The sequence below is a fragment of the Hippopotamus amphibius genome, chromosome 12, assembly GCF_030028045.1.
Source record: "Hippopotamus amphibius kiboko isolate mHipAmp2 chromosome 12, mHipAmp2.hap2, whole genome shotgun sequence".
In the NCBI taxonomy this organism is placed as follows: Eukaryota; Metazoa; Chordata; class Mammalia; order Artiodactyla; family Hippopotamidae; genus Hippopotamus; species Hippopotamus amphibius.
Window position 1 is genome coordinate 82,637 of NC_080197.1, and position 18,560 is coordinate 101,196.

The 18,560-nt window shown below is 50.5% G+C and overlaps 1 protein-coding gene across 1 annotated transcript in view; it reads right to left on the bottom strand.

Annotated features, from left to right (window-relative positions):
* Nucleotides 1-14,367: 14,367 nt before the first annotated feature.
* The window catches only part of MYT1 (myelin transcription factor 1), a 36,088-nt gene continuing 31,895 nt past the window's right edge, over nt 14,368-18,560 (bottom strand). The window contains exons 19-21 of the mRNA XM_057702274.1: nt 18,133-18,236; nt 15,978-16,121; nt 14,368-15,638 (exon numbers count right to left, since the gene is read on the bottom strand). Coding sequence (XP_057558257.1) covers nt 15,498-15,638; nt 15,978-16,121; nt 18,133-18,236 — 389 coding nt within the window. The 3' untranslated portion in view covers nt 14,368-15,497. The remainder of the gene's footprint in view (nt 15,639-15,977; nt 16,122-18,132; nt 18,237-18,560) is intronic.

Here is an 18,560-nt window from a genome sequence, read left to right on the forward strand (position 1 = left end):
GGTCCCTGTGCCACCAGCACGCCCTCTCCCAGACCACAGCCGTGAGCCCTGCTCCTCGGTCAGCACAGCTAAGCCTCCCTCTGCCTTGCCCCTCACAGGTATCACTCATTTAGCTAGCCCTGCTTCCTGACAGTATCCAACCCATGCAGATTTCACCCTTCTGTAAAAGAGAGATCAGTACTCTGCTAAGGCCACCAGACCCTGGGTCAGCTGGAATGGTTCCTTGTTCCAGGGAGTGGGGTGCACACCACAGGGAGCTGTGGCGTATCTCTGACAGGTACTGGGAAAGCACACTGAAGGGTGTGGGCTTGGGCTGGGTGATGTGTGGGCCAGTCGTGGTTGATGTGTCTGGAGGAGGGGACCCCAGGCACAGGGGTGGTTGTGCGGAGGCCTGAGGCAGGAACGCATCCAAGGCTAGAGCTGCATGCAGGATTGTGTTGTCATCTTCAAAGAACAGTATTAAGACTTCCCTTTGTTCAGGTGGCCCTTCTTTTTAAGGTTTCTTTTTTGTGGTAGTATACAGATAACATAAAATTTACAATTTTAACCATTTTTAAGTGAACAGTTCAGTGATATCAAGTACATTCTCATTGTTGTGCAAACATCACCACTATTGATCTCCAGAATTTTTTCATCATTCCAAACTATAACTCTGTACTAAGAAACTCTGAAGCTCTGACCAAGATGGAGTGACAGAGGTTGGACTTGCCCCCATTCCTGAAACAACAAAGAAATGGATAAAATACATGAAGCAATAGTTCTCAGGACACTGGACATTATGCAACAAAGCTCAGTGGCTCCTGAGAGATGAAGACCCCGTGGGCTGAGCCCTGCAATTGCCCACATCTTACCGCTGTGAGAATCTCCAGGCTGCAGTGCAGAGAAAGGGAACCCAAGCAACCAGGAGGACTCCCTGAACAGAGGAGATAAAACTGAGAATTTAGGGAAGCCAAGGCAGCTAGGGGCCACAGGGCAGAGTGCTGCTGGGGAGAAAGCCACGTTGAAAAAGAACTTGGGGATTTGCAGGAGACCTCCCCCTCAAGTTTTCAGCAGAGAACTAAACAGCACATGCATATGAGTAAACAAGCCAATCTGGGAGAAGAACCACCCAAAAGGATTCCAGGTAATACTGCCCACCGTCACAAGGCAGCAAGTAGCACAGGTTCCCACCAGCCAGACTGGAAGACCTAAGGTTCACAGGACATTGGGTAGAGGACACCGAAGGCTCTTGCCTCAGTAGTGAGGAACAGTTAGCCCCAGATTGCTCACTGTGCCGACCCCACCTAACCAATCAAAGAAAGATTTGAAAGAATCGAACTATTTCCTTCTAACTGTGTCCCAAAACAAAACTCAAGAATATTTTTAAGAACACAAAATATCCAGCCCTCAACAAGGTAGAATTCACGTCTGGCATCCAATCTAACATTGTCAGGCACACAAAGGAAGAAAATACAACTCATAATGAGGAGAAAAATCAAACAATTGAAACTTGCCCAGAGCTGACATAGATCTTAGTAGACAAAGACACGAACATGGTGCTGTAAGTGAATATCAAGTATTGAAGACAGTTAAGTAGAGACACAGAGGTTAGAAAAAAAGACTCAAATATAACTTCTAGAAATGAAAATGATAATGTCTGAGTTGAAAAATATATGGATGTTAATAGCAACAGATTGGACATTGCTGCAGAAAGGACTGACGACATAGCAATAGGAACTGTCCCAAACAAAACGTGGAGAGAAAAGATAATAAAAAGTTAACAGCCTCGATGACACCTGGGGCACAACCTCAAGTGGCCTATCATACATGTAATTAGTGTCCCAGAGAGAAGGATCTGGTAGGGAGAGAAAAAATTATTTGAAAAAACAAAGGCTGAAAAATTTCCAAATTTGATGAAAACTACAAACCTCAGTGAACCTCAAGCTCACAAACATGAAGGAAACTACACAAAGGCATAACATCATCAAGCTGCTCAACCAGTGATAAAGAGAAAAAATTGTAAACACCCGGAGAAAAAAGACACATTATGTACAAAGGAATAAAAATAAGGATGATGGTAGATTTCCTAATGGAAATAATACAAGCAAGAAGACAGTGAAATAACATATTTAAAATACTGAAAGGGGGAACAAAACCCTGCCACCCTAGAATTCTATACCCAGTGAAAACAGCTTTCAAAAACAAAAGGAAGAAAAGTGTCGTGTAAGTGCCTGGTATGAAGCTTTGAATACCGAAGCATCCACGTCAGATGACATCGCTCGTGACTAAACATATCACCAGTTGTATGACACAACTACTAGCAAAATAACCAGGTAAGGAATCCGCCCTCCCCACCCCCCCATGCACGGAGCTCCCATCTGAGAAAACCCTGGGGGACCTAGAAAACTGAGCACCTGAATGACCCCGCCTACACCCTCATTCCTGCCCTTATGCTCCAAGCTTGCCAGTAATGAGTGACCCCATGAAATCCCAGACATCCCACCCTGAGACCCTAATAAAGGCAGAGCCCCAAGCTCTCCCTCTCCCCCTCTGACCTTGCCGTGGACCCTGAAGTATGCCATGTACCCTCCAGGTCCTGTGAGTAATAAATCTTGTTCCTCAGAGCTCCCTCACGGCTTTTGCTGAAGTGCCTCCAGTGATCATAACAAGAACCACAAGGGCCAGTCCAGCCACAGCGTTGCCCCAGGAGCACGGTGGGGGGGGGGGGGGGGGCGGTCTCTGGGGCTCACTACAAGCAATACAGGCCCAGAAAGTGCCTCAGGCATTGCTAACTGAGAGCATCGCCATCAACAGGCTGGGACTGACACAGCAAAGAGCACATTAAATCCAAAGTGAACAGAAGAAGGCTTCCTAGGTGGCACAGAGGTTAAGAATCCGCCTGCCAATGCAGGGAACATGGGTTCGACCCTGCTCCAGAAAGATCCCACATGCCTCGGAGCAACTAAGCCCATGCGCCACACCTACAAAGCCTGTGCTTTAGAGCCCGTGAGCCACAACTACTGAGCCCATGTGCCGCAACTACTGAAGCCCACGCGCCTAGAGCCTGTGCTCCACAACAAGAGAAGCCACGGCAACGAGGAGCCCATGCACCACTCGCCACAACTAGAGAAAGCCTGTGTGCAGCAATGAAGACCCAATACAGCCAATAAATAAATAAATAATAAATAAACAATTTTTAAAAAAAAAGAAAGAAAAAAGTGAACAGAAGAAAAGAAACTAAAAATTAGAGAAGAAATCAATGAAACTGAAAACAAAAAATCAATAGGGGAAATTAGTGAAACCAAAGGTGGTTCTCTGAAAAGACTGATAAAATTGATAAACCTCTAGCCAGGCTAACCAAGAAAAACAGAAGATACAACTTATTAATTATCAGAAATGACATAAGGGCCATCGCTAGGGATCCCATGAATATTCAAAGGATAATAAAGGAATATTGTGAACAATTCTAGCTCACAAATATGATAATCTAAAAAAATTAACCAGTTCCTTTTTTTTTTTTTAACAGACAATAAACAGCATATATTTAGAATGTACAATTTGGTATCCCAATCTCCCAACTCATCCCCCCCAACCCTCCCCGCTTTCCCCCACGTGGTGTCCATATGTTTGTTCTCTGCATCTGGGTCTCTGTTTCTGCCTTGCAAACCGTGAACCAGTTCCTTTTAAGACAGAAGTTACCAAACTCATGCAAGGATATATAGCTCATGTGAATAGTCCTACATCTATTAAATAAATCAATAATTAACAACCTTCCAAAGCAGAAAGCACCAGGCACAGATGGGTTTACTGATGAATTCTACCAAATACTTAAGGAAGAAATGATACCAGTTATCTAATCTATTCCAGGAAATAGAAGCTATGGAACACTTCCTAACTTATTCTAGGAGACCAGAATTTCGCTAATACCAACACTAGACAAAGACATTGCAAGATAGGGAAAGTATAAACCAATATCTCTCATGAGCATAGACACAAAAATCTAATAACATATACAAATTGAATCCAATAATATATAGAATAAATTACACACCACGACCAAGGGCAGTTTACTCCAAGGATGCAAAGCTAGTTTAACATTGCGATGTAATCCATTACATCAACAAGCTAAAGAAGAAAAATGTTATGATCATATCAATACATGCAGAAAAAGCATCTGACAAAATACAATACCCATTCATTATAAAAACTCTCAGCAAACAAGGATTAGAGGGGAACTTTCTCAACTTCAAAAAGAACACCTACAAAAAACTCACAGCCAACATCGTACCTAATGATGAGAAAATAGATATTTTTCCATAAAAATTGGGAATAAAGCAAGAATATTCCCACCACTTTTGTTCAACATTGTACTAGAAGCTCTAGCTAATCCAATAAGACATGAAAAGGAGAAAAAAGGTATACATATTTGGAAGGAAGAAATAACTGTCTTTGTTTGCAGATAACAAGATTGTCTGCATAGAATATACCCCAAAAATCTATTAAAAATAAACAAACAAAAACCTCCTGAACTAATAAATGATTGTAGAAAGGTTTCAGAATACAGCAGTGTTAATATACAAAAATCTACTGCTTCCTATTTACCAGCAATGGCTCATTCAAATTTGAAATAAAAAACACAACAACATTTGCATTAGCACCAAAAAAACAAAACAGAACAAAAAGACTTAGGTATAAATCTAACCCAAAAAAGTCCAAGACAGATCAGAGAAAAACGACAATACTCTGATTAAAGAAAACCTAAGTAAATGTATAGACATTCCATGTCCACAGGTAGGAAGACTCACTGTTGTTAAAATGTCAGTTCCTCCCACACTGATCTGCAGCTTCAGTGTAATCCAATCGAAAGCTACTTTGCGGATATCAACAAACTGATTTAAAGTTTATGTGGAAAACCACAAGGATATCCAACACAATACTGAAGGAGAAGAATAAATTGGAAGACTGACACTACTTGACCTCAAGACTTACTTTAAAGGTACAGTCATGAAGACAGTGTGGTATTGATGAAAGAATAGACAAATAGATCAATAGAACAGAAGAGAGGGTCCAGGAGAAGACCTACACAAATATAGGCAACTGTTCTTTGACAAAGGAGCAAATCAATTCAATGGAGAAAGGATAGTCTTTTCAAGAAATGGTACTGGAACAACTGGGCACACACATACACAAAAATGGATCTAGACACAAACCTCACAATTATCACATAAAAGTTCCAGAAGATGACATAGAAGAAAATCTGGATGACCTTCGGCTTGCCAATGATGTTTTACATACATCAAAGACATGATTCATGAAAAACACAATTGGTAAGGTGGATTTCATTAAAATTCAAAACTTCTGCTCTGTGAAAGACACTATTAAGAGAATGAAAGGATAAGCCAAAGACTGAGAGAAACTAATTGCAAAACATATAACTGATAAAGGACTTGCATCCAAAATATACAAAGAACTCTTAAAACTCAGCAATAAAAACCAAATAACCCAATGTAAAAATGGGCCAAAGACCTGAATAGATGCCTCAGCAAAAAAGACATGCAGATGGCAAATAAGCACAGAAAAAGATGTTCAACATCCTATGTCATTAGGGAAATGCAAATTAAAACAATGAGATACACCGCACACCTGTTACACTGGCTAAAACCCAAAACACAAACAACAACAAAGGCTGGTGAGAATGCGGAGTAACAGGAACTCTCACTCATTGCTCATAGGAATGCAAAATAGTACAGTCACTTTGGAAGACAGTTTGGCAGTTTCTTACAAAGCTAAACAGTCTTATTAGATACAGCAATCTCCTTGGTATTTACCCAAAGGAGTTGAAAACTTATGTCCACACAAAAACCTGCACATGAATGTTTATAGCAGCTTTATTTCATAATTGCCAATTTTGTGCACAACTATGGTACATCCTGTCTATGGAATATTATTATTCAGCACTAAAAAAAATGAACTGTCAAGCCATGAAAAGATAGGGAGGAACCTTATGTTTATTCTAATTAAATGAAAGAAACCAGTCTGAAAAGGCTACAGACTGTGTGATTCCGTACATACTGTATGATCTGACATTAGGGAAGGGCAAAACTGTAGAAACAGGAAAAAGATTAGTGGTCGCCAGGGATGGGGTTGGGGGAAGCGGGGGAGAAACAAACATAGCACATAGGGATTTTAGGGCAGCGAAACTATTCTGTGTGATACTGTAATCGTGGCTATATGACATATGCATTGTCAAAACTCACAGAAGGTACAACCCCAGGAGTGAACCCTAATGTAAATTATGGACTTTAATAGTGTATCGGTATTGGTACGTCAGTTGTAACAACAGAGCACATTCATGCACGATGTTAATAAGAGGGGACACTGTATGCAGGGGGAGAGATGATATATGGGAAGTCTTTGTACTATCCCCTCAGTTTTTCTGTAAACCTAAAACTACTCTCAAAATGAAGTATATATTTTTTAAAGGAGATGAAACATTTTTTTTCAGACATACAAAAGCTAGAAGCAGCAGCAGACCCACACAAGATGAAATGATAAAGCGAGTTTTTCATGCAAAAAGCAAATAATAACAGTTGGAAATACAGATCTACACAAAAGAATGAAGAGCCCTGGACATGATAACTATGTGGGTAAATATATGATTATTTTCTTAGCATGCCTCAGTCCTGGATAAGGATGTCACTTCTTACTTTACTTACTTCAGTGTTGTCTGACTGTTTTTACTATGGGCAAGAATGGCTTTTGCAATTACAGTAACTAAATATGCCTCCCCCTGCTCCCGGCCCCACTTTCCGACATCTCCTCCAATGGAGGGGGAAAGGCTCATGTCCATTCTCAGCATCTCGGGCCTCTGAGTGAGATGACTGCCCAGAGATGCATCAAACTCTGTGGGAGGGAGGGGAGGGCCAAGATGGGGGCTGCAGCCCAAGTGAATGCTGTTACACCTGGACCTTCTCTCCTGCCTCTGGCCATCTGTGAAAGGAGCCAGGAGGAGTCCTCATCCCAGGGCCAGGCCATGGCCAATGACAAGCGAAACTGACCACAAGGCGTCGCCACTGCCCAGCTGTTGTGTCGAGAGCATCCAAACTAGGTCGTCTGAAAAGAGAAAAAAGTTGTTCTTCCTCATTTTAGGCCATTTGTGGTGGAATTAACCACAGTTTCAGACGTGAGTCGAGGTTTCTCTGTTATTTGTACTATACGGTGACTGCAGTTTGATGTTGATACGAAAATATTGGTGAACTCAAGTGTATTCATACATGTAAAATGACTGGGAAAGGATTCTGAAAAATAACTTCTCATCTTAAAATAAACCACCTTAATAAAAGGCTAGTAACGCCTGGGCACAGGAGTCTGCAATGGCTAGATTTATATGTGCACTTGACTAGCTTACGGCGCCCAGATATTTGGTCAAATACCAGTTAGGTGTTGCTGTAACAGTACTTCTTAAATGTGGTTAACATTTAAATCAGTAAACTTTGAATAAAGCAAATTACCCGTCAAAATGTAGGAGGGCCTCATCCATGTAACTGAGGCCGTAAGAGTGGAGATAGAGATCCCACCCCCCACCCCTGCCCACTGACGAAGGAGTACCACCTCCAGGTATCAACTCTCCCCGGGTCTCCAGCCTGCTGGCCTGCCCTGCAGATTTCAGAATCACCCCCCACATTGTATGAGCCAGTCCTGAAAATAAATCTCTCTCGATATATAGATATAGATGTAGGGATATAGATATACATGATATAGATATAGATACAGACACAGATAGAGCTGGTATCTGCTATACCAGATATAGCAGATATCTGCTCTTTGTTCTGTTTCTCTGCAGAACCCTGACTAACACAGGGTCCTTACACAGAAGTGGTACCAGACCAGGGTCCGGAGGTCTGTCCACAGGACACATGGAGTGGAAGCACCCTGAAGAGCTGACACCCACATTTCTCTGGATGCCATTCCCAGGGTTTGAGGATCCCCTCCCCCTTAGCCAGCCCTCAGCCACCCCTCACTGTGTCTTATCACTTATGAGAGGGAAAGCCTGAGGGGAAAGCATGAGCGGGTAGCAGCCTTGGAGACATAGGGCCAGCCTGGGAAGAGCAAACTCCAGAACCTCTGGCTGCAGCTGTCGGTGGACAAGACCAGTTGCTAGTGGAGGTGGCGGCAGCAGATGTATTCACCCTGTGGGCACCAGGTGGGTGGCAGTTAGACTCTGAAGACAGGAGCGCCCTGGGTGGCAGCCCTAAACCCAGAGCTTAGCTGACAGCTCTGGTCAGACATCAGGTGTCTGGTAACCCACCAGGGGCAGATCTTGCAGCCAGGAGTGGTGGCTGGTGCCATGAGGGGTGCAGGAAGGGGAGGCGGGCTAAAGGGTGTCCCCAGAGTGTCAGGGGTGGTGTGTGGCCTGGGGTCTGGGCTCCCCCTTGCTCCCTCCCACCCTCCTTCAGCAGCATGTGCTGTGGACCCCTTTACAGAGAAGGAAACTGAGGTACAGAGGCTGGAAGTGCCCTGCTCAAGATTCCCACATATGAGATGGGCCTGGACTCAAACCAGAGAGCTGACACCCGTGCTAATGTATCAGAAACCAGGAGCCCCCACGAGGGGGATCTCGTCCAGCGCTCCTAGCTCACATCCACGTGCTGCCCCCTCACACTTGTCCAGACACACTTCCTGGGCCCGCCTCCAACCCTACAGACCCCCCCACCCTACTGAGCATGAGTTCTGTGCTTGGCTCCATGCAGCCACACCAGCTCTGACCCTCAGCCTCCACCAGAGCAGCACGAGGACTCCAGGTGACACCCCATTTAAAGGGTTTAGGTGATTGAACAACGTTGGAAGGTCGCCAGTTCTGACCCAGCGCTCCGACATGCAGGGCAGCAGCACCATCCCCTCCCCCCACACCACTGTCCACCGAGGGTGGGGAAGCCTGTTGAAAGTGCCCCAAGGGACCTTCAGCATGAATTGGGGGGGTGGGGTGTGGATGGCCTCTGGGGCAGAGCTCTGTGGGCAGAGGCTGAGCCTTGAGGCCTGGAGCAGATCACCTCCATTATAACCCCATCTCACAGATGACTCTGAGCTGGCTTCCCAGGGACGTGTGATGGCAGGGGTAGCGGCGTCCAGATGTTTCAGAACAGCCTGGTCCCCACCGCAGTGAACGCACATGTCTCAGCTCACATGCCCCCTGAACTGACTAACAAGGACACTGCCGCACAGAGGGTCAACTTCCCTGGGGCCTGGGCCACTCTGAGTGTCGTATTCATAGCACACTTGGGAACTGTGAGCTGGGAGGTGTCCTGACCGCACTAAAGAATTCAGGGAGGGCCATGGACTAGGAAAAGAACCCCCTGCACATGCACACATCATTTCTCAATTTCACATTGTTCCGGATTCTAGAAGTCCATTAGACTCAGCACTTCTAGAAGGAAACGCACTTGAGGGTCTGGTCATGATCCCAGACCTGAGCTGGGCAGGAATCACACAGGACAGACCTTCCCACCACCCAGGGTCAGCAGAGGGGATGAGGCCAGGAGGCCGCTGTAATCTCTGGGAACAGCATGAATGTGGAGGAGCCTCCAGGGAGGGTACAGTGTGGAGGTGGTTCTGGAATGATCAGGAAGGTTCTGGAAAATGTGGTCCCAAGGCAAGTACCATGTCTTACTTCTCTCTACTTCTGACCGAAAATGTGTGCATCAGAAGAGACTGCCTTCAGGCGTCTGGAGAAGGGATCTTGGACAAGCCCAGCCACCCTTGTGGGAAACCCAAAGCTGCTCCAGTGACAGTGGATCCTCACCAAACAACAACTGGAGAGGGGCCTCTGGGGGCCCTCCCACCCACAAGGCCACTCTGACAGTAGATCTGGCCTGCCTGGTGGCTGCCACCATCCCCAGCTCACAGTGAATGTGGACCCTCTCCAGGAGGACCCAGAAAGAGAAGATCAGAACGTGTGGCTGGTTCACCTCCTCCCATCGAAGACATGGACTGTGTGAACCTGGAAATAAAACCGAAAAGCAAATCTTCTGGGTCGGGTAGCCACAGACCCCCTTCGTCCAGGCAGGGTCCCCTGCAGCTATGTCACCATCTTTGTCCAAGACACGGAGGCCAGCTTCCACCTGACTCTTCCCACACTGCCACTGGGTTGTCTAGGTGGCTCCTGCCAGGCACGGCTGCCACCTGTGGGCTGCTCCCAGCCAAGTGTCCAGGGGCACAACTGGATCTCTAATTCACAGCCTGGGCCCTGGGCCCTCCTCCTGCCCAGTGCAGCCACCCCTCTCCCCACTCTGGCCTGACAAAGGGGGCACCCTGCTCAGCCCTCTTGTGGAGGGTGGGACATCCAAGTGGAGACCCAGAAGGTGCTGGAACTGGGAAAGGCAGGCTTGGGGAACAGTGTGGGCATTCTCTGCACATGGCACACTGTTGCAGGGATGGTGTGAAAGGGAAGGGCGAGGCCAGGAGGTGACTGGGGCAGCCTCTGCAGGGCACAAGGGGGACAGGCGGGAGGAGGGCTCAGAGGCGGAGGGATGGAGGGAGCCATAAAAGGTGCCAGAAGGGGAGAGGACAGGTTTCAGGGGCCCACAGGCCCCAGACCTGAGGGGACAGGGAGAGGGGCGAGGCCAGTGGTGGCAGAGGCCTGTCAGGCAGAAGGGACCACAGGGGCCTATCCTTAGGGTCAGCTGCCAGCACTGTTGGGGTGCCCACAATCATGGGTCACCTGGTACCCCTGTGTTTTAACCTGACGGACACTTGGCTGAGGTGGGGACTGGGGTTCTGTCGGAGAAGCCGCCTCCTATTTCAAGGAGGAGCAAAAAGAAAGGTGGTGCCTGGGGCTTCCTAGGTGGCGCAGTGCTTAAGAATCCGCCTGCCAGTGCAAGGGACAGGGGTTCGAGCCCTGCTCCAGGAAGATCCCACATGCTGCGGAGCAACTAAGCCCGTGCACCACAACTAGAAAAAAGAATAAAAAAAAAATCGACTCTTAAGAAAGGTGGTGCCTATGACACCCACTGACCCGTACGGCCTGTGTTGCCCAATGTTCAGAAACCCTCCCTACCCACAGCTGTAGCAGCCTCCACAGAGCCACGAGCCTGAGGGGCACAGTGGTTAAGGGGAGAGAGTCTCTCCTGCACTCACGGGGTGGCATCAATGCAGCCTCCCCACACAGCCAGGTGCTCACCCACTTGGGGTGTTACCTGTGGGTCCAGGTAAGGAGGGCAAGTAGACACACCTATCTACCTTGGCACCCTCTCAAAACCTGGCTAAAGTGGCAGCTTTTAAGGTATGAACTGGCAGGAATGAGAAGATGGAAGGGGAGACAACGATGTGATTTAGAAGCCAGAAAACACACGGATATGTAGCAAATGACCTAGCAGACCTGAAACCTGAATTACAGCCGGAGTGTGGGAAGCTCAGGACCAAGGCCATCCACACCTCGAGAGCCCGGGAACTGGCAGCTTCAGAGGACGCGGGAGAAGGAAGAGGGGCCAGTAACAAAGATGACTGGCGGCGAGTGTCTCTGAGAGCTGGGGAACGCTCCCCTCCCTCTGGATAAAGCCTCGAGTTCTATTCTCTGGAGAGTATAAAAGAAGTGTCTGCAGGCTGGGAGAGGAGGCCTGGCTGCAGACGAGGTTCCCAAACCAAAAGTAAGTCCTACGAGATTATATGCCAATGACACCAAGACCCTCCCCCAACCCTGGACCCCAGGAGGCTGGTGGCTGAGGCAGACCCTCCAAGCAGGAGGAAGGAGCGGCTTTTCAGGGGTGAATAGCTAATGTGATCATCAGACTATGGGACCATACGACCTTCTACCATCACAGCGATGCTGCGTCTGCCTGAAGCCAGAGAGGCTGCCATGGTCCCTCTGCCCACAGCATCGCACACAGACACCAGCAGGCAAGTGCAGAGCCCCATTCAAGCCCAAGTCTGCTGACCCCACAGTGGACAAAACCTCAGAAGCCCAGGATATCATGGTGGGTGGACGCCGAGAGCTTCTGAAGGGAAGATACTGAGGACCCAGAACTCTGAGGCCCGGCTCCCTAGCACCTCCCAGAATCCTGGAGTCAGAGAACAGAGTTTGGAAAACCCAAAGGTCTTCTAGGAGCCAAGCAGCCTTCTCAGTGCCATGGTTCTTCAGCATCAAGGTCCCAAATGCCAGCATCCACGCCCATGGTGCTCCCTCTCCAGGAAGACCCCCTCCTCTGATCCACCAGCCACATCCCACACGTGGCCTCTCTGAGAGGTCTTTCCAGATCCCACGGCAGGGAGTACCACCCACACTCCCTGAGGGAAAGGCTGAGTCCATCCTGGTTGGAGCCCAGGCCCAGGCCCAGGCCCAGAACCAGTCCAGGGCTGGTTTGGAAATGACCTCTCCCCAGGCTGCTCTCTTGCCGTGGCCCACCTGTCCCCCGACTATGCACAGAGGTCTTTACTGAGATGCGGCTTCTGGAGAGACCCGTCCCGCCCCCGTCCCCACCCTCCACAGCCCCTCGGTCCCCCCACATCTGTACACTCACCTGCTCTTGAGGCTAACCTCTGGGGCCCTCTTCCCGGCCATGATGTCTTCATGGTTTTTCAGACCAGCCAGGCTCTGCAGAGCCCACAGGCAAAGCTCACCTTGATGAAGCCAGCTGGAGACCAGCATGGCAAGCGCACCAGCACCCAACTGTTGCCTCCAAGGGCATCGGTGCTTCTCACGCTGCTGGAGGCCATGTCGTGTGGTGCTGGGGAGAGGTTCTGGCTGAACTGGTGCAGGGGGTGGGGCAGTGAGCTGGGCCCCCTGAAGTGCAATGTTTCAGTCAGGAGGCTAAACCCTCATCAGGGGCGGGCGAAGCCCCGGGAGAGGGTGGGCACAGGACATCACACACAGGACAGACGTGGCCATTCGCCCGTTCTTCCACAGTCCTGGCCTCTGCTCACCACCTGCCACCAGGCAGCCAACTCTCACGCCCCCAGAACGCTGTCACCCCAGCATCTGTGTGCTGGCACAGATGGGTACAACCGGACCACCAGTCCCCCATCCCCACCCCCGGGAGACCCTCCTCAAGGCTGAACAGGTTCCACATGCCCCCTCCACGCACTGCCACCTGCTCTGGTCCCCACAGCCAGCAGCTGGAGCCCTCCAGACCCTCAACTGTCCAACCTGGACAGGGCCTGGAAGTGAGGTTCAGAATTCCTAAGAATCTTCCTTTGTTCACAGATCAGGTGGCAGCTCCAGGTTGCCCTCAGAGACCAGATTCCAAGGGAGGTCAAAGTGTGTAGACAGTTTGGGTTAAACGTGACCAGAAACCCCAAACCTAAGTCTCACCTGGGAGAGCCACACCTGACACAAAAGTGTAAAACAGTGAGAAGCCACTGCAGCTGTAGCCACCTTCAGGTATGGCTGAATCCAGGAGCTCTGAAAAGACCACCAGAGAGCTCTCTCTGCCTCCCCCTCCCACATCCACCTTTCTCTCTCCCCATCTCAGCTCTGCCTCCCTCCTGAATGTCCAAACTCTCTCCTCTGCAGATGGCTTCCTCCTGCAGCAGGAGAGGTGGCCCAGGGCAGCCCCCATTTCACACTCCCAATCTAGCAACTCCAGCAGGAAGACTTCTTCTGACCCTAAGAGAAAACTCTGATTTACACATGCGGTCAGTGACTCAGACCTGTGGGGAAGGGTGGTTCCACAAAGGAGATGTGGGTTCCACATTGCGGCATCTGGGAGAGGCCTGAGATAGGAGAGCCCACCCACTGCTCACTCCCCAGGAAGGTGACCCCCAGAGCTCTAAGGACGGAGACGGCGTCTTCACCACAGACACGGCTCCCACTCACAGTCAGAGTGGACTTTTATTAGGAAATCACCCTGCAAACACACTGAGAAGTGCTGTGCTGTGGGTTCAACGTTTCCTGAGGAAGGAGGATCACAGTATCAGCTGTCAGAGGAACAGGAGCTAGAGCGGGCAGCTGCTCAGGGCGGCCTGCGGCCAGCACCCCTCACAGCGACAGGACTCAGCCATCAAGAACCAGCACACGGACGCGACACAAGAAACACGCCAGAGCACACACATCTGCACTACACGTAAATAAACAATAAATACAGAATGCCATTTGCTGTCGTCCGTGCCTGAAACAAAAGGAGCCAAAAGCGATGAAAAAAACCAGAAACTCTTTCTTTCCATTGAACCGAGGGGGAAATATCCCCAAATTATCAAAATTCCTCAGTTACAAAATACTTTTTTAAAATTCCATTATTAAAAGAATAAATAACAAAATATATAAAAAATAACTCAATTACATTAAAATCATAACTAGAAGTTACAGCAAGATTTTTTGTGGCCTATCTCATAGTCAAATAGTTAATTTTGCTTTGATTTCATTTACTTCCCTCTCATGTGTCCTGGTGTGGGGTCTAGGTAAAATAGTATAAAATTAATAAATAAAAATGTTAAATAAATAGCAAACGTTAACATAAGAGGTTGCGAATATAAATACTTACATTTTGACAAAATTAAATAATTTACAGAATAATTAAACTAACTACTGTCTTATTTCTTCCAGGAAGTGCAATTTCTCTACTTTTAAATACTAACTTGGAATTGCAGTCACAGTTGATTTGGACTCTATTTACATGTTAGGAACATTGTGTTTTTAACACATTAAATCAAAAATTACCTTCTTTTGAATCTCGAATGGATCTAAAAAGAAGTGACACCTTGGTGGTCTCCAGTTAGGAATTGATCCCCTACCCTCACTGACATTGTCCCCACCTCAGTAAAGCTCAGCCATGATCCAGGTGATGGGCAGTGCCAGGTCACAGGCCAGGTGGGCACACAGAGAGACAGAGGCCCTGGCCTTGACCCTGACCTGGGTCTAAAGGCTGCAGCCTCAAGGGAGCCTGACCCCGAGTGCAGGGTCTGCAGGCTCAGCCGGCAGTGCGTCCGTGTGGAGCTGCCATTGACTTTCAGGGGGTCCCAGGCCAGCTTCCTCGAGGCCTATTCCTAACCTACCTTCTGGAATGCTGCTCTCTTCTACCCTTAACATAAAACTGAATCAAAGGACAACAGGAAACACACTTGCCACGGCGGCCTCACCGCGCGGGCGCACTGGCCACTCCAGGCTGACTCAACACACACACCACCCGCCAGGCCAGGCTGCCCTCTCGGCCTTGACAGACAAAGGAATACTGTGGTTGCAGCTCCAAAACTTCCCTGAGAACCTTGTCTGTGAGTTTTCACTGGAGACTTCGAGCTTTCAGAAGCAAAAATAAATCACTTTGTAATACTTCACGCCCCGCACTCACGTGGAGAGGTCAAGGCCTCCCGCCCGGTGAGCACATCGCATTGAGGGAGACACGAATTTCCAGGCACCCGTCTGGGTAAACCACCCCCCCCCCCCCCCGAGGCCACCCTGGGCTGCCAACTAGAAGTCACTGTGAGTTGGGACTCTCCACTGGGAGGGCAGGGCAAGGGAGGCAAAAGATGGAGGCAAGTTGGGATGCCCCAGGTGCCCCGGATCAGCACAGCGGCTCCTCAGAAGAGGAGGCCTAGACCTGGATGCCCCGCACGGCCTGCTTGATGCTCTCGAGGAGGTCCTTGTTCTCGGGGTTCTGGTAGCACTCCTGGTTGGAGTACATGTCGGTGAGGGTGCTTACATAGGCATCAAAATTCTGTTCGCATATTGGCTCCTGGAGAACAGAACCAGTTTAGCGAGGCCTGCCCATGCAGGGGCCCCGGGGTCTCCAGAAGCAATGGGAATCACTGGGGGAGCCGCAGACCCACGTACCCACGCCACCAGAGACAAGCCCACGGACCCACCACGGGCAGCACCTGGGCTGAGACAACCACGGCACAGGCTGCCCGGGATGCTCTGGCCACTGTGGCCAGCCATTCGCCTGGGCAGAGTCCCCAGGCTGGGGTCCTTCCAGCAGGACCCCCAGAGGCAGAGGGGTGCCCGCCCTCCCTAGAGCCCCAGGACCCAAGCTGCCAGCTCAGCTGTGGTGGCCACAGGGCCGCTCACTGCTTACCATGTGCGGAAGGCGGATGTTGGCAAGACTTTGGATGAGGGCCTGGCTCAGGCCCGACAGCTCCAGAAACAGGGCTTCATTCTGCTCCTCGATGAGCTTGTTCTCCTCCTCGATGCTCTTCAGGCTCTTCTCCATGGAAGAGATCTGCGCCAAACAGAGATGGGAGCTGCCTCCTGGCGCGTCCTGCTGGGAGCACGCTGGGCACGCCCGCGGGGCCACGTCTCACGTCCCTCTGCGAGAGGGCGAAGAGGCAGAGGCCCTGCCTCCAGTGAGGGCTGGCAGCGCCCTGGTCTCTGGGTGGAGGAGGGGACGCAGTGACTGAGCCAGGGGCTGGGGGCCCATGGCTTTCTGTGCCCCATCTGTCCTATGGGGTGCAGAGGAGCACAGACCAAGGCACCTGGGCTCGAGTCCCAGCCCACCACTAGCTTCCTGTTCTTCCTCTGCAGTGGGAACACTGTACCCACCTTGTGGGATGTCCGCCTGCCGGAGAGACCAACCAAGTGCCTTATTAGAGCTGTGAAGGCAAGCAGAGCAGGCCGCTTACAGCTCTCTGCAACTCCCGGCTGAGTGGAAGCAGCCGACGGTCCCTCCCGCACACCGAAGGCACAATCACCTCTCCTCCCCTGGACCCAGCAGGGCACCTGGAGGGAGCCCAGAAGCTCCCCCAGCAGAGGACGGTGGTGACAGCACAGGACGGCCATGAGCAGTCTCGCGTGCTCTGGGTGCCACAGGGTGTGCAGAGGGTCGCCACCCTGGGGGAAGGTGGGCAAGAAGCCCACCCCCAGGCGTGGCTCAGAGGAGACATGCTTGGGAGGGCAGCCCGCAGCCCCACTGCACCTCAAAGGTGCCTCAGGGCAGAGGTAAGCTCGTGTGGTATGTACGACACACCGAACCATCCCCCAGGTGCAAGGTGGAGAGCCACCTCTTAGGAGGCTGTGGCTCTGTGGCCTGCGGCTCAGGGCCGTCACTCTCTCACCACGGAGCGACAAGCCTTTGGCTTTAAAAGGTCTGAGTAGGGTCTGGAGCCTGCCTTCCCTGCCTGAGCCCTCCTGCAGACCACACCACTCAACACGCCCTGGAGGGGGAAGGGGGCTGGTGAATACTGTCCATAAACGGTGGGCACTGGCAAACAAAGAGAAATCAGAGGTGCTTCCCAAGGGTGTGGACACTGGGAGATCCCTTGGACCCTGAGAAGGAAAGGAGCAGGGAGGTTTGGGGGGACAGCCACCCAGTGGGGTGTCTCGGTGCCCAGAGACAGCCCCTGTACCCCTTCTCTGCTTCCACTGCCTGTGAACCTGGAGAAGATGCTGCATGGCAGGACGAAAATCCCTCCTGATCCTCATAGGCTGATGCTATTTTTACACCGGCTTCTGGGTGACAGGAGGTTGCTGTAAAAGCCTGTCTGCCAGGGCAAAGAGGTGCAGCACAAGACACGTGGACTCCAACATCTCCCACTTCCCATCCGTCCCCTCTGCCCTCCAGTCTCAGAGAGCCAGGTCACCTCCTTGTCCTTGGGGACATGGCTGTGTGCGGCCTCTCCTTCTGTGCCCCTAGCTCTGCTCCAGTCCCCACTCAGCAGCCAAGGGAAGAGCATGGTCTTCTTTTCAAAATAAGACCATCCCTGGTTTTTTGGTTTTCGTTTTGTTTTTCCTGGTCGCAAATGTTCATTTTGGGGAAATCAGAGAGATGGGACACAGACATTTGAAGTAATTTATAACCCTATCCCTCAGCACAGCAGTTCTTTCTGTGTCAGACACTGCTGCTTGCTTTCCTTGTAGAGATGCATTCACCTCACAGCAGCCGAATGGGCCAGGTGCTTTTATTATCTCCACTCTACCTGGAAGGGCATCAAGGTGCGGATCAGATAAGAGGTGCACCGGGTCACTGAGCCAGTGTGTGGCAGTGCTGCGCTGGAACCCAGCTCCAGCCGGGCTCTGAGGACCCCCACTCTGGTTCTGCTTCTCCAAGCAACAGGACCAAGAGCCACCAGCACCCTAGGACTCCTGACACTTCTGGGCAGAGCACGTGCTGAGCGGAACCGAGACCAGAGGCTGGGTGCCGCCCCCAACCCCTGGAAGAGGAAGCTGAGGACGGGAAGGACATGCTTGGGTCGGGGGGGGGGGGTGAGGCGGGGCAGGCAGGCGACACCACCCACCTGGGACTGCAGTTGCACCATGGCGGCCTCCATCTCGGAGTTGGACTCGTTCAGGTCGCGAATCTCCTGGTTCAGCTGCTTGATCTCCTCATCGTTGTCCAGCACTGCCCCCGAGAGAAACCTCAGTCGCAGTTCTCACAGTGGGGGACAGCCGAGGCCTGCTTTCTAGATGGCCCCAGGGACCCCTTCCCTAGCAGGAGCCCCAGCTCACGGCCCACATCCCAGGCTGGGAAAGACAGCCTTGGGGACTAGTAGCCGTGTATTAGCTGTTTGCCTCCTGGCCCTGGGTCTTGGTGGGAAAATAGACATCTCTTGTGCAAGTGTTAACTGCTGAGGTAAAAATGGAAGTTTTTCCAGATGGTGCTCATTTCCCCAGCTTGCCTCTTCACGGAGCCTGAGTGAGTTCACAGGTCCACACGACAGCTTCC